Genomic DNA, 16,744 nt, shown 5'->3' with positions numbered 1-16,744 from the left:
TGATTTCATTAAAATATGGTTACAGGAGAACCTGAGGTGTAGTCTGTTACCCAACATCATTGTTACTCAACCTATAGAGTCTAAAAGACATGAGATGCATGCAAATTCAAAGTATATGCAATATTCATCAGTATCCCAGAAGCATATTTTAAGGCAATTGATGCTTCACCTACCTCATTAAAACAATTACAAGCAAGCTCTGAAATTGTAGTTTTGTCAGATGGTAACACTGTTTACTTAAGTGTTTTATTTATTTAACAATCTCTTCTCTGTCAACCTATAACTGGATGGAAGCTGACTCACCTATCTTTACAAAATGTCTACTGATTAAGAAAACAGTGGGAAACTTATCTGGTCTCTTTTTTTGCCTCAAGTGTGGATCAACCACCCTCAAACTGCTTGTGCCAGAAGTCTAACTTGTTCTAAACAAGTATTTCTCTGAGGTTTCAGCTAATGAATCCTTGTTTCTTAAGAGTCTGTCTTCTATTGCTTCAGTGTCTGATCCAAGCGAGACCTTATGCAGAACTCACTTGATAAATTGTGCTTTTTTTGTCAGACCTGATATTTCCTGTGAGTGTGTCTTTTTAACCAGCACTGCTGACACATGATAGTACTTTTATTTCCCTGACTTATAAGAATCTCATCTGAGATAATGTAGAAAGCTTTACTAAAGACAAAATGAAAGATATGTCTTCCACTTCCATCCATATAATAACATCACAGGAGAAAGATGGGCTGATATGACGTAACTTACATAACTTGTCCTGGGGACAAAACCCTCTATGCAGGCCTCTGTGCTTACAAATAAACCTGAAACTGAAGATCAGTCTGAATGCTGTAACTCTTAGGTTCACCTCTTCCAACCCACCAAACATTTTATAGATTGGAAGATTAAAAAGCGACGTGCTTACCTTCCAGAGCCTCACACTGTCTCCACAAGATAAACACTACTGGTTTGCACAACTTGCACAAAGTTTTCTTAACTTAATGATTAAATCAAGGTGAAGTGATCCTGTCCATATTTAAGCATCACCAACAATTAAAACAAATACTTGTTTTGCTCATTTTGCTGCATCATCAGAAAAGATAGATGGGGAAAGGGAGAAACAGAGCCATGGACAGTGATGAATGACAGCTCTCAGTAATGCCATCTCAAGCTTTGGGCAAAGAGCAGAGGCAGTAAGTTACAAACAGTATTTCAACACTAGGAAAGCAGAATGATTTAAAAAAAAAACAACAACAAACAAACAGAAGCAAATAGATACAGTTATACTGCATGTTTGCATATAGTTTAAACATCTCCACAAAAGACAAGACAGCCAATAACTGGCAGGCTGCTCATCAGAACTCCTCTGGGAGTATTAAACATGATCTCTTTTGAATTCTTCCTGTGAAGAATCTCAGCCAGCTCCAAGGGCAGCCCATGTACAATCCTGCCTTTGTTTAGGCAAGAATGCACGGGTACAACAAGTGTAAACTCCTTCTGCTCTTATTCAGCTCATTTCTGTACAATTGTACAGTTACAAAGCAAAGAAGCGCTTCTGTTTGTTGCAGTTTTCTACTGAATTAAAAACACCTAGCTACTTGGCTACAGTTACAGGCCCCGATCCTACAAACATTATGACATGCTTCAAGTGTACCTAATTCCACTAACGCCACAGTCAGCAGACGGCGGTACGTGGGGCTTTGTGCCACAGAGATGTTAACATTCACAACAGTACCTCCTGCCAGTGTGACTGCTATGGAAACACAGCATTACGCCAATGATTTCACAAGAGCTCTTTAGGTCGGACTGTTTAGAAAAAAGTAACACCCCCTCCAGTGGGCCAGCAGCAGGCCCTACCTCCTAGAGCAGGAGGCAGCAGAAGGATTGGTTTAGTGAGCAGCTTTTGTTTGTAAAATACTGGAAAACTAAAACAAAACTAAGAGAGAATAAAGTAGCGTGAGGCTACTTTCAACATCACAATTTGAACATAACCCATCACAGTAGAGCTGGAGAGTAGTATAGGTTATGAGGCAGATAACCATTCTGTCTTCAAGTAGGTCTCCTGACTAAGAGCTATGGGGAAGTATATTGCTTCATATAAAACGTTTTATTTCTATGTGATTATTCGTGAGACAGAATTGCTTTTAGTTATACCTTCAATTTCCACGAGAGGACTTTTTAAGAAGAACAATTTGTTATCTTTCTAGGAAGACTACAGGACCACTAAAACTTCAGTTTGTGTCTTCATGACAGTGCTATGACTGGATCAGAAATTAGCAATTACCAGAAACTCTCACAGGCATTATTCCCTGCTTTCCAACCACTGGAAAGTGACTTCAGTTCTGAATTCTACTCTCTAAGAAACGCTGATATTCTGTGAACCAAAGGAAGAAAGCAAAGTGGGCCATGACAGTAAGAGGAAAAAATCACAATAATGTTCACAACAGGAGAAAGTCAACTTCAAAAAAGGCTCAGGCAACGGTAAGTACGGAAAGACTGTCATTATTATTTAGCATGTTAAGGTTTGTGAGTTTATCTCACATAGTTATCCATAACTAAAGTAGCAGGAAGTTGTGCCTCTCCAGTGATGGACAGAGCATGAGTTTGTAGCACGGGACGACAACGTGCTCATTTGTAATGCGTTGTAACGCTACCAAGAATTGTCATCTTAGGTAACACAAAGACTCAGGAGGCTTGTGCCATATGCAGAACTCCTGTTATTCCCTACATATTTGACTCATACAAAATTTAATGGGCCTTAAAATAACAGTAGTCCTGGCTGAAGGTGAGAAATGTGGATTGCAACAGAATCCACAAAATCCTTTCACTCCAAAAATGTATAAATGTAAAAAATAAATCCTTTTTCTGTCACCAAGATGGCTGGTTATGAGGGTTAGATTACCTGGAGAACCCTCTAGGAACACGAAGAAAAGAGAGGATATTGGGAGAAATAACAAGGACTGCAAACTGATGGTTTTTTTGTTTTTTTCGTTTGTTTGTTTTTAGTAGCTAAAAGTAGCTCCAGAAGTCTGGAAAAGTCCCAAGTGACCCAAATGATAGCACTGATCACATAACTCAGCTGAAGTGATGTATGTGGCACACTAACCACACCAAGCTGAGAACTTTAAGCTAATACAGTAGAGAAGTTTACTCAGTAAAATCCCATGATCAGCAGACAACATACACAGAAAGCAAATATAAAACCAAACATAATCAGATCAAATGTTGATTCTGTCCAAGAAGAAGGTAAGAGTGTTGTGTGTTTTACGTGAGAAAAAGGAAGAAATTAGAACTGAAAAAGTAAGCATAACTTACAGAGAAAATGAAAAGGAGAAATATTTTGTATTTATCACCATAGCACTTAAAACATTTAAGAAAAGGGCATATAATGGCAATATTGTAAATTAATGTTGGAGAAAGAGAGCCGAATACTGAGAAATGCTGTCCCTGACACAGGGAAGTGACACTGGAAGTGACACTGACTCACTAAGCTGAAATGTGTTCTATGCAATTATTGGAACTGTTCATCAGAAACACTGCAAGATGAGAGAAAAGACAGATGGTGCAATACGTATATGGTGCCAGTAATATGTGAAAATTAAAAGGATTTTTATTGACTGATGTTTTTCCTGAAACTCACTGAAATGCACAAATTGGACATTCAGTAACTGATTTGTACATTCTCTGTGTTACACTGATTCTTGTAGCCACTTTGAAGAAAGAACATTATTTCCACTTACAGGATGTTCACATCATCACAGACACTAAAAGTGTTGATATTTTCTAGTCTAAAAGTGAAATCAAAATAGAACTGGACATAATGGTACACTGCTCTATGCCAATCCTATTGACTCAACATGCGTCAGTTTCACACATTAATTCTTAAGTACCTACTGTACAGTTAGTGAAACACCTGATCAAGCATATGTCTGAAGTCATGACTGCTTATTAAATAAAACCCCTTTTCCTAGATTTTTGAGTTATACCTAGAGATAAATGTATTTCACTGAAGTTGATTCTCTGCAGAATGTTCAGACAATCATGCCATGTCAGTATCTCTTTGAAAACAGCCGGTCATACTTTTTAAAAAAGGCTCTAAATTAATTTCACAAAATTAATTCCAGATGTTGATATCTGGAAAAACGTGTAGTTAGGTTTCAACAAGCTTCAACGTCCTTGTGAAACAGAATGCCCTATACTCTGTCTGTAAGTATCACGTGACAGACAATATTACCCTCAATTAGTAACCGTCTATTCATAAATTTAGAGCTACTTTACTGATTTCAGCCCTGCTACAAAGTTAGGTGAACTGCCTGAGGGTTTCAAAGCTCCTGATTTCAGGACTTCCCCATTTGTTTTTGCAATCTGCAGTCACTATAAATGCTACACAAAGGCCACAGCAACTATAACACTACATTCTATTGCTGTTGTGAACACTGGGCATTTTCTATCCAGGAGCTGATATTAAATACCGTACGCCATACTTAACCTGAGGAGTTTCTTTGCGTTAACCAACCTTTTAGCTACAGTCCTGTATTTCTTTTTTTCCTGATACAATCCCAAGAGCAAAAGGTCATTAGATTCTGAAGAAAAGAGGTCTCCTTTATAAGCTCAATACAGTACTTTTATATTTTTGACTATGATATACAATGTATACCATAAATTAATTAAGACAAATACTTGTCACTTTATCTATGTAGGCACAAATAAATCAATGACTTTACTGAAGTGGAGAAATCTTCAATGGTATCATGATTCTGGACTCCATTTCCTGAATAAGGGGCACTGAAAAAAAAAAGAAAAAAAAAAGAGATGGGGTTTAATTTCATAACAGAAATCATCAACAGTTCTGCATGCCCAGTTCCAACAGATACTATTGTCTTCAAATTACCCCCAGCTTGTGCATGCCAAATCATCAGTAACCACCAACAGTTCCATAACTGAAGCACAGTCATTTTGAGAAACTTGTCATTTTTTTCATGTAATTTGTCTGCTCCTTTGAAGCCAAAAGATATCTTACATTTTTTCTGGTATGTTTTCTTTGAAATAAAGCTCATGGAACTAAAATCTGACATTTTTAGCATACTTCTCTGAGTTCTGTAATGAAAGCTATCTTTGATCTGAGTGATCTCCAGGTATCAGTTCCAAAGTCTAATTTCCCATCTCAAAGGAATGTATTTAACAAGGCTCCAGTACTTACGTGAAATATTAGAGGTAATAATTTAATATACAGATACATTTTACTGTTGGCTTCCTAGATTATTGGACACAACTTAAGCATTTACATAAATCTGCTCCTCTCCTGTAGAGGCATTTGAAATGAAAATTTACTGTAAACAATAGAATTTTTTTTAGCAATTATGCAAGGCCTCTGAAGTTCGTACAATCAGTTGCAAAACTCCCTTTACAGCTTAGTGAAATGCCCCTCCTTAGAGCAGCAAAACTGAACACACACACACACATAACACAGAGATGCAAAACTTTTTATCACTGAACAACGTAATGAAGAATAAGAATGCTGGCCTGTAGAAAGGTCTGCCTCCAGCATTCCAAAGGAGTTAATATGTTACCTGTGTAATAGACTAGCTCATCCCAGCCAGGTTTGTGCCACGCAGCATTCCTTATATCTTCTCTGGTCTGGAGATCTTTGTAAGCTGGAAGAGACAATAGCGAGCACAAAGCTTATAAGTAACTTTTCCCTCCATGTGTGTACAGCTACCTTAAAAGTATTCTAGTGTGTTCTTAGAAGACTACAAATCAAGATGTTCTCCACAAAAAGGAACACTCAAACCAATGCAAATAGAAGGAACCGGGGAAGAGAGCGAAATGTACTCTGCAAATGCTACCCTATGTAAGTACTGCATGATTGGAGTGTTTTGGGTGCTGGTGGGTAAACAGTCATCAGTGTTCTGTAAAGCATTCACCCCTGATCATGAGCATTTCTGTAAAAAATGGCCAAAAAACTGACCTGTGTACTGACTGTAGTTTTTAAATGCAATAAAGGCTATCAGGGGCAGCGTGAGGAAGTCTAAATGTGGTGGGGAGAAATGTCTTAAAATAGATAAGGGAGATGATGCAACAAAGTTCTACAAGGGCGGCGGGGATCACATTTCTAAAGCTGACATACAATATTCTGAATTGTCAAGATCTGAAGTTAATAGTGCATGTTTTCTAAAATAAACATTAGACAATGAGTTTCTTCACAAAGATAATCCTAGAGTAGAAGGAACCTAGGCATCAGTAGAAATTAACAAGTGGAATAAGCCACAACGTTGTACTGCTATAATGTGAATCACTGCTCGACTACCCTTCTTTTAAGTGTGGTGTGTGTGATGCTTCAAACTAAGCTGTAAAAATCTGACTTCAGCATAAATGGAGATGGAAAAAAGAGAGGGCAGGATCTGAGCTGTCATGCTTATATTATTGAAAGCAAACAAGTAGATAAGAAAAGCCGTTAAGAAACTTGACAGAAACAAGACAAAGCATAAAATGTTCAGTTCTGCTTGTTTCTTTCAAAAATAGAGTTGTCTATGCAAAAATACAGAAAATCAATATAGCTGATGTAAAAGAAAAAACTCGTTAAGACATTCCTCTGACTTTTGTAGCAACCTTGTGCCCTGGGCAAAGTCTGTTAGAGGCTGACTGAGTGAGAAAAAAACCAGTTAAAATAAACAAGTTTACCCCAAAGGTGATGAACCATATACAGCTGTCCAATTTGTGAGAAAAATCCTCCAACTGCTTCGTTATTATCTTGTCGGAAACGAATTGCACGGGCCCTGCAGAAGAGAGGAGTCTTTAAGAACAACAGACCTGGTAGCAAATGAATGATAATTGAAAAGAAAGCAGATGTGAACAGAATCCCAAACGTTAAACAGCATTTATTGTATACTTTCTCAATTAAAAATGAGGAAAAAAACCTAAGCCTGCTGATTTCTAGCACTAAGTAGTTAAAAGATGCCTACATCTTGTTAGAACGTGTTAAAATTTGAGGCCTGTGGTTTCACCAGACTGTGCATTAATTACTGTCTTCAAGATTAGATCCATTAAAATGATAACTGCTTGAACAGTATTCAGCTCTCAAACTAGAATCTTGGGCTTCCGTCACCTTGCCTTTGTCACACCCGTTCACCACAGATTTTCTGGTTGCAGAATACAGTTTTTTTTCTCACGTAGATCTCTGTTTTGTGACAGTTCGTGATTTGTTGTGTGAACAAGATCAATATCTTTTCAAATTATAAATCTGTTTCACCTTCTAAAACAGATTGGTACTATTGTAGATATGCCTATTATGTAAAAATTTGAAATTCAATTTAATGGAAAAGAACTGTAATAAAATGAATTATACCAATGACAATGGCTAAACTAAAAATCCAAGTCCTCACCTTTGTCAAAATAATTGAAAATACTCCAAGTTAGTTAACTATCAATCACAAGAACTGCACGAACTTACTGAGTATGAACTGAAAGAAACTTACTATTGAATAAGTCAAAATTAGAAGCATACACTCAAGAGGACACTGTCTCAAATGTTTTTAACCTATATGCTAGCATACAAATGTGCTGCTCAATAGGTTTTCCAGAAGCAACTTAGCTGTTAAAGATTGAAAGGGTCAAGACTTAGAATACCTGAAAGAAAAATAAGTCAACTTCTACTGGTGCTGAAGATGTGGAAGAAGAACACACTCTTAAGACGTTAAAAGCATCCTTCAACGAGCAGTGCTTTCTACTCAAAATAAATTATTTCTTATTTCTACTATATGGTATCAAACTAAAAGGCTTACGTAAAAGAAAATCAAACCACTCAGCCCACAGTGCTGTTTGCATAAAGAATTCCTTTTCCTTTCCTCAAAGGATAAACTGAGGGTCAAAGAACTATTTTACAAGTTGCCTGAGAACAGAAGCAGACCATTAACTGGGTGCCTGAAATGCTTCAGTACCGTTCTGTCACTTCCACTTCATAACTTTTAAACACACATCTCTCAAAGACAAAAACAAAAGTGCTAAGGTAGTACTTACCAGTAATTTCCCCACTCAATCATAGTTCCAGGCTACAAGAACAAAACAGACTGTTAAGATTGTAGTTTAAAGAAAACTGCAGTATTTTGATGGTACTCACATTTATATATGGAAAACACTAATAATAAAACCGCTTCCTCCAAGTGATAAGCATATTATAATCATCTATAACTACTCAATTTACATACTATATTAGTTCTTAGTCATTTTCCAGAAGTTTCCCTCAAATTAAAACACAGAATTTCCAGCCCTTCACAGGAGACATTAGTATCTCGTTGGAGCCTGCCTTCACTTTGGACCCCACACTTTGAGAGCAACAATGACTCAGCCATCAGCTTTGATAAGAACCAGGTTTTTAAGACAAGGTCTGTTTTCCATCCGCATTGTATAAACACTCTTTGAACATTTTATGACATCATATAGCTTAAAAAAAATAAAAAAACCTGAAACTTACTCTAAGTTGATAGGATCTCAATTCATAAATATTCGGCCCCTCTCTGGGAACAGGTTCATTCCAGAAGCTGAATTCCAACAGTAATTGATTCTTGCGAGACAGAAGCATGTTACCTCTTTCTTTGCGAAACTCTGTGAACTCCTTAAAAACAATGTGGTCATTGTCACACTGTATATTATGTTTCAACAACAAAAAAACCCCACAGTATATCCCCTACAGTGGTTTAGATTTTTCAATACTATACCGAGGTTTTGGACACCAAAATCCTTTAAACTGCAAAGGCATCCAAATTCCCCTGGCATCTTTGAAAACTTCAGCTGGCATTTTAAAAGAGCATCTGAGAATCTCTAACATTAAGACTCAGTATTTCTGAATCTGGATCTCTGTCAATCTGTTACTAAGCTTGCACAGAAGGTGATAAGTAAAAGCAGGTGTCCAAACGTGCACTGCTTTGCTCTGTTCTATGTTCTTTTCTGTAACCACCTGTAGCAAAATCCAAGAGTTTTACCTTGTTTTGACGGAGTTTACTCATGACCTCATTGAGAGCTGGGTAGCCTCCCTCATACCTCCATAGATGAACTGAAACAGAAAAAGGAAGTATTTTCATGGACGTTGTGTGCAAACAGTAAAACTTATGGAATATCACAGTACAAAATGCTTTTCAGAGCAGAATTATACAATAATACAAGTCATGTAATGGGTTTAAACAAGATTTTCATTAAAGAAAGCACTGCACATTTGAACACTTCAACAGAATCATCTGCTTTCTGGAAAGTGTTCTTTAAAAATTGTACAGTTTAATCTGAAGAGGAAGATTTCTAAGAGGAGGTTTTGTTGCCATGCTAGTAAAGTGTGACGACTTTACATGACTGTAATTTAAAATGAGACTCAATTGAAGGGGTTGACTTAATTCACAAAGATCTTTTAAAACTCTTTCATCTAAGAGCAAGTGAGTAGTAGACTTTTTAGTTCAGCAAGTTACTCAAGCAAAAAGAGCATAAAAAACTTTCAGCAGGACACCAAAAAAATGATGCAAGTGTTATTTTTGTGGTAAATGTTAAATTAAAAAAGCATACCAGAATTTATCTAAATGTGCTACAATTGTTACATTTTTGTTAGGATTTTTCCCATTAAAACATAAAAATTTCAGAATAGGTATTTGCATTTGACAGTCTTTTCAAAGTATTCTCTCCTTAATGAGGCTCTAATAAATCCTAACTAGATTTATTTACAAGCACTTAATAAAGCAAGGCAACAATAATTCAACTCAGAGAGTCAGAAAAGCAATTTGCTCTTCTATCCAGAAGTCCTGAGCCTTTTCCAGGAGAGCGAACTCGAAACTAACGTTTAAAGCACTTCACTATGACAGCAGATTCATCCAGTATGCCTGCTTCTATTGCCTAATCCCCAGGGCAAATTTGATATATCCAGACAGTATTAACACAGCCTGAGTACAAGTACTGAACAAGAAAAAAAACCCCATAATCTGCTTTATTATACTGCCAGAACTGTTGCAATAACATTTTCAAGCCAAGCTGTGGATGCAATTACAGATATAGTCTGTGTTAATACATTACAAAAACAATGAATGAGATTTGGTTAAGCATTCTCATTTCAATTATTGCCCACTTTCCCTTCAACTTTTAAGAATTCTTTCGCAGATATTGTTTGGTTTATCTACAGTCATTTCCTCACATTTGTGCAGTGTCAATATTCCAATATGCTGTGAATGCAGGAAAAATTACTGGGTGTATTGAAACACTGAAACACAGAACAGCTTGGGTTGGAAGATCATCTAGTTCCAACCACCCTGCTGTGCACAGAGCCTCTTGGATAACAAAGCAGTGACACTGACACTAGCACAGCTCTAACCACAGAGCTTCTACCACAAAACAAGCATTGGAACACCACACTGTACGTGGTTTCCCATTCTTTTCTTTCCCCAGAGCCCAGGAAATTGTTCAGGTTTTCTTTCTGCACAAGTCTCTTTGCAGTTACCTCTGTAGCAGCTCTTCAGTGCTTTCTAGTTCAATGTATTTTCAATCTGCATTGTTAGGTGGTATCCTTATAAGAACATGAACAGAAAACCCCCAGTAAAGATTTAGATTATTGTGAGTTTACAATGCAATCCTTTTTTCAGATGGCATTATGATTTGCATTTCATTATCATATAGCAGTTGCAGTATGAAAGTCTGAGTAAAGCTTTTTTATTTTTTTGGCTTATAAGCCAATACAACTCTGTCTCTTTTGGCTTAAGTATTCAAAATCCGTGCCTGCAAAATATTACAGGAGCAAATTTGACCAGGGTTTCTCCAGTTGTTAATCTACCACCTGGAAAACAGGAAAGTATTAACGAGAGGACAAGCTTTAGGAATTAAAAGCTTCACTGTCAAACTCAACAAGACAAAAAGCAAGCACTGCAAATGTTAATACGACTACTGATAACTGATGCACACACATCCTCACTGTATACGTTGCTAAAGGTTTACTATCAACAGAGATGATTTAAAGAGAAGAAACCTGCCAAGCACACGTTTCACTTGTATGGTTTTACATTCTGTTGTACTTCTATCTCCTACCAGCCTGATCTTGCTCTCCGTACCACGTGTTCCAAGTCCCCACCAGTGCACATGGGTAGTGTTTTTCTTCATGAATCTTTGGCAGCACCTCTTGACTTGAAAACAAGGAATACAGACACTATGTTGCATTTCCTTCAGGGAGGCTACAGTTGATATGTATAACAAATCACCACACGTTTATCATTATGGTACGAAAATTCACAAGCTCTACGTTTCAGAAGAGAAAGCTGAAATACAAGAATCTGCTTTGCGAGGGGAAAGATAGCTACAGCTCTACACAAAAATAAGGTGAGTGCTACTATTTCTTACACTGTATGACAAATGCACACCATGGTAGAACACTCTGGATGCAATGAATTATGTGGTAACACCTGGGTTATCCAACACATTAGGAAAATAAACATCAGGATGTCTCACAGAAAGCACAGCCTAGCTACACGGGTGATCTGCTTTAGGAAAACGTTTTCTTTATCGACACAATACACAACAGTAGAAAAGGACAGTCCTTCTTCTTTACCAGCAACAATGTTATTAATAAAAATTAATTAATAAAATTAATAAAAACAAGTGTTTCAATTGATCAAATGAAGACTCTGCTCAATACTACGCTGCCTTACTGCTTTCTCCACGGCTTCAGAAAGCAGATCTAGTTTGAGGCAACTTATCATTGAAGCACGTGATGAAACTGCCATGAAAACATGACTAACACCAAATTTCTGTTTAACTATTTCCAGTAACGGCAGTGCTTTTTCAAACTTTAAAGGGTGACTTACATTAACATTGGGAAATTAAGTTTTCCTGATAGCTAACTTGGTTAAGTCAGCTTTCACTGCACTGAATACTGACGAATATCTATTGGGCTGGTTGAACTTTGCCTTTTAATATTTTCCCCTGAGTAATTACTACTCTTACTCTGCAGCAAACAGGCAGTATTTCTGCAAGGTATCAAATAATAGGAAGTAGGCTGGTCTTGTCCTGACAGACAGTCAGAATATGCAAGTTTTCCTCTCAGTTCTACCACTGACTTTCTTGATGACCCACAACGAACTTCATTACCAATTTATATTTCAATACTTCTCATTACAGTGGAAATTATACAATAGAAAACTTTCCAATGATGTTTTCAGTCACTATCAGTTTGGTTTTGCAAAGCGTAACAAGATCCTAGAGAGGCAGCTTTAAGCAGGAACGTTAAATTATTACTACAATAATCATTAAAGATATTTTTCCAAATTATATTTAAAAAAGACACGGTATGTTGTCATTCGTAGACTTGAAAACCATCTCTTTCCTTTTAAAAATAACTTACTACTTCTTCAGAAGGGGATCCTTAACCACAGTGATTCATGAAGTGTTCTCCTAATTGCCTTTGTTATGTTCTCCCTCTATGAACACATGCTGACTAATCTTTATAAGGAATTTACTTGTTCATGCTTGATTTAGGGGGAGGAAGGAGGGAAGTTCAGAAGCACCTCCACTTCTTAATCTCAAGTTTCCTCCTTCCCTTGAATACTTCAACTATCCTTAGTTTGGAAAGAAGACATCTAACCCCACATACTTCATCTGGCTGCTATCAGCAGTTTCATTCTTTGTTATCATTTCTTTCTTTGAAAATAAAAGCCTCTGCTTTCATGCTACATCTAGATAGCTCATGAGATACACAGAGAAGTGGTTCTCATATAACTGGACATGTTTATATTAAGCTTTTAAACAAAAAAATGGCTGAATGCTAGTCATGCCTCTCTGTTTATGTATTTTTTAGACAAAAAGGTTAAAAATACCTTCTGTTATAAAATTATTCTACTGGATTTGTCCAACTGTACAGTAAGGAAAACAGGCTTGGGTTATCTAGACCCATTTCAAAGCTTAATATGGCTAAATTAGACAATGTTGGACAAAGAACTTCTAAGAGTTGAGGACATAAATGAGAGGTGTGAACTTCCTTACTCTCCAGCCCAACTCGTGTTCCAGTCAATACAACACTGCTAAAAAACTGGTACCACTGTACTGAGAATGTTTTATTTCACTGACAACATGATCAAGGACAGTGGGAAACCCAAACCCATGAGAGCTCTACTACATTTCCAAATTATACATTCAGTTCCTTAAAAACGCAACTGTTCTGCCTCCAATGGAGTCATCGTGTATACAGGGCAGGGCTAACACTTCTTTAATTTGGTTCTTAAATTAGTAAATTTTGAATGCTACTCATCATGCATTTTAGAAAGCTGTGACTTTTTGGATAATAAGAGCCACTGCTCTCTCTGGAGGTTATCACCCCAACACACAGAGCCTATCCAAAGACTTGTTTAGCTCTTTAAAGTAGATCTCAGTAATGTAACTTTGTAGAAGGAAGACAGATGGACTGAGGAAAAATCAAATCCTGCATTTTCAAAATCTCCTCCTAACCATACTTTAACACTGGCATGCAGCTTTACTTACCAGTGATCTCTCTCTTTCCTTCCTATATGAAGACAATAACACCTCCCAGCAAGTTCCTACATGGCAGCTGGAGTTTGGGGGGCATACTAGCATATAAGGATCTAATTGCTATTGTAAAGCTAAGGGTGGGCAGGAAGCTATTCCAAAAAATTCACCTGTGTTTGCACAAAAGGCATCATCCTGAACTGCAGATTAGGAAATGACACTACCAAAATGGAAAGTAAGGGGTGATCTGAGTCAAGTACCTTTTGCCATCTTTCTCCAAGAATAACAACATCTATTTACCATCATACCCTGAAAGCAAAAGCTGGATTTGTCCACCTCCCCACAAATATTTATTGCATTTGCCAATTTTTAGAATGCTTGTGGTCAAATCAACATGTCTAAGATGTGAAAACATAACATGCACACTTACCAAAGCTTGTTGTAGGCCTCTAGGCATTCTGGTTTTACATTGTGAACTGAAACAACAACATTAGATGAGAAATGCAGGAATGGAACAGAGAAATGGTAACGTTAAACATAAGAATATCACTCACTCTGTAGTTTATACAGACTGCTGGTCTCTCTTTTGGCTAGAAGGTTGGAGTGAGCATCTTTCCTTGGATCGACTTTGCGAACAAATAGCGATTTTAACCAACTGTCTTCACGAGGTCTGCTAGCTGAAGATACCATCCCCCTACACATCAACAAGTACATTACACTGTCACTGAGCACGTCTTGAAAATGCCCATAATGCAGGGAAGACGGGCACAATCAAGTATAATACAAACAAAATTAAAACAGTTACATCCAGCTCTGTTCCTCAATCTTTCCACTGAGCCACTTGGCAGCAAGGTAAAGGCAGCTCTTTTCACACTGGGAATCACCTCCTCACAACCATTTTATGTGATACAGAGCTGAACACTTAACCATGCACACTCTACTCTCATTCTTTGCAAGCAAATGGGTAAGAAATGGGTAGGTGGCTGCTTTTGTTGTCTTTTTATATATTTTTTAATGAAGCATATTTACCCAAGGTCTGTCTTGATGTATACAGACAGGAGCGAAAAAGAGCAAGAAGTGGCATAAGGAAAGATTTGTACAGTGTAAATAGGAAAGTAAGTGTCATATGTTCCTATGTTTGCTTAAATACAGTTCTGGAAAGGAAAAGTTAAATGACACATCTACTGTATTTAACTGAATCTTTGTGCCCCCAATCTTGAACACTCTTTCTTCTTTCTCAAAAGAAGCACTTCCTTCAGTTCACCCCTTTTTGATACAGTTTCTGCTGAAACACTGAACTATTTCTCTGAAATACTAAGAAAGTGGCAGCACAGGTGGAAATTTAAACCATTTTCTATCTCAGAAGTCAACTTTATACCCTGTGCATCCCTGACTATGAGATCCAGATGACAGGTTTCGATCTTCAGATACAAATCGCTCTTCCAGTATCAAAACTTTCTGACAATTCCTCAAAGAAAAAAAAAATAGGAGAAGAAAATATCAACTTCTTTTGGTGGAAAAAAATCTCAAAGAACACAATTGTCTGTATTGCACAAAAGTAATTCACACCAGCAGCACTCCTGAACAATCAACATTCAAAAACTAATGAACTGGGATACCCTGTGGAAGCAGAATGGATGAACTGAGAAGTATTATATAGCAAAGAATCAGTAAGTACCAAAATAACCACAGCCAAGACAATCTTCAATGCTAAGAAGTAATTGGTAAGTATTTTGTTTTATTTATTGAAGACGGTGCTTTATTTGACCCTAGAAAATCATACAAGCACATTCCTGTGCAGTCATTCCTGAGTACAAGCATTCAAAGGGGCATTCCATACAGCTGTTGCTAGAGGAGGGTGGTGCAGGAGAAGAGGTTTCACTGATCTCAAATGAGGGAGGACAGAGGCACAGCAAAGCTGTGTTTTATACCTGCACCAGGTGCCACAGGAAGGTACCATGCCTCGGCTGAGGCCATGCTGGAGAGCCCACCCAATACAGGCATGCTCTTTTACAGCTCCTGTACAGTAAGCACCATCACTCACTGGACACAAAACTGGGCTCCAGGAGGTAGGACTCCATTTCAGCCCTGCAGTGCTTGTTCTTTCATCTACAGAGAGATCAGTACACTACTGACATGTTCTTCTCTAATTACTAAATGCGATTAGCAAACTAATATTCAGAGCATTATTCTGTGAGGAATTAAATAAGTACTTCAGATGTTTATGCAATCTTTTACTCAGGACTTGTAAAGTTCCTTATCAACAATGACTAATAAATCACAACTAGCCATCTAAATGTTCACTTTACTTACAATAAAGAAGGGTAACACATGAAGTTGATTAAAACAGACATTCAGTGTGTCTCATCTGAGATGCTACAGCCTTAATTTTCACCACCATATCCCCTGAGATACACTACTGGTGTCCATCTGGACATCCAAAAGCAAGATGCTCTGAGCTGACTGCCAGCTCGCCTGCTTGGGCCACTTGTGCCCATGGTTACCTCGAGAAGAGCCAGGGACTAAATGACAAACTTGTTATAAGCTTCAAAACTAATTCACCACCCAAAAGATCCACTTTTAAATAACATTATGCTCCACAGCATGATAAAATCTGTTCCAAGTAAAACACTGGATCCAAATTACCTGAATACCGCTAATGAAATTATAAGTAAATGCACAGAATGAACATGTATGCACTATAGGGAATTACCATCACACTTCACAACTTTTTATTTTCTGGGAATAATGCTCATTAAAGAGTTTTCATGCAACCTTTTAAGGCACTGCTTAACTTTGCTAGCAAATGCTTATCCTACAAATGTTATCTAAAGGCTCAGATTTCTTGCTACAAAGATTGACCACAAGAGGAGAACAACGAATAGCTTGGTCGTGTTAAATTAACAGTGCTGCTGCTGAGGACATTTCCATCTGCCTTAACTTCTGCGTTAGCATACAGTATAAACTGGGTAGAGCGGGAGGTATCAGGTCAAATATTTAGATTCTGTAGTAATCAATCTCTGCCTGGAAGAGAAAGAGAAACAACTCGTCTGTAACAGACAGTTTTTAACTTGTGCTCTATACAGATGTCAAAGCCGATGCGAACCTCGAGAAGTTCAACCCGTGCACATCCAAAGCGAGCACCCGCTTCAGAAAGCTGCCGTAAGCGCTGATCCCGCGGGCACCGCCGCCCGTTCCAACCGTGAGGCAGCACCGCGCTCCGCCTCAGCCCGCAGCGCTCACTGACGACGCCTGCCGCGCACCGCGGGGCGGCGCCATGAA

General features: G+C 37.8%; 1 protein-coding gene and 1 long non-coding RNA gene across 2 annotated transcripts; one reads left to right on the top strand and one right to left on the bottom strand.

The window, feature by feature from the left end:
• Positions 1–3,574: 3,574 nt before the first annotated feature.
• NIPSNAP2 (nipsnap homolog 2) lies at positions 3,575–16,513 on the bottom strand. Its single transcript, XM_010721742.3, has 9 exons — positions 14,017–16,513; positions 13,893–13,938; positions 11,036–11,130; positions 8,965–9,035; positions 8,457–8,597; positions 8,003–8,034; positions 6,668–6,762; positions 5,557–5,640; positions 3,575–4,771 (listed from the first exon to the last, which is right to left on the bottom strand). The coding sequence occupies exons 1-9, from the start codon at positions 14,174–14,176 to the stop codon at positions 4,707–4,709; spliced, it is 789 nt and encodes a 262-aa protein (XP_010720044.1). The 5' UTR covers positions 14,177–16,513; the 3' UTR covers positions 3,575–4,706.
• Positions 5,647–6,644, top strand: LOC109370621. Its single transcript, XR_002120897.1, has 2 exons — positions 5,647–5,837; positions 6,592–6,644. It is a non-coding gene; the product is annotated as an uncharacterized LOC109370621 (long non-coding RNA).
• Positions 16,514–16,744: the final 231 nt, after the last annotated feature.

This window comes from Meleagris gallopavo, chromosome 21 (genome assembly GCF_000146605.3).
Source record: "Meleagris gallopavo isolate NT-WF06-2002-E0010 breed Aviagen turkey brand Nicholas breeding stock chromosome 21, Turkey_5.1, whole genome shotgun sequence".
Taxonomy (NCBI): domain Eukaryota; kingdom Metazoa; phylum Chordata; class Aves; order Galliformes; family Phasianidae; genus Meleagris; species Meleagris gallopavo.
Note: the sequence above shows the minus strand (reverse complement) of the source record. Positions and strands in the feature narration are given on the sequence as shown.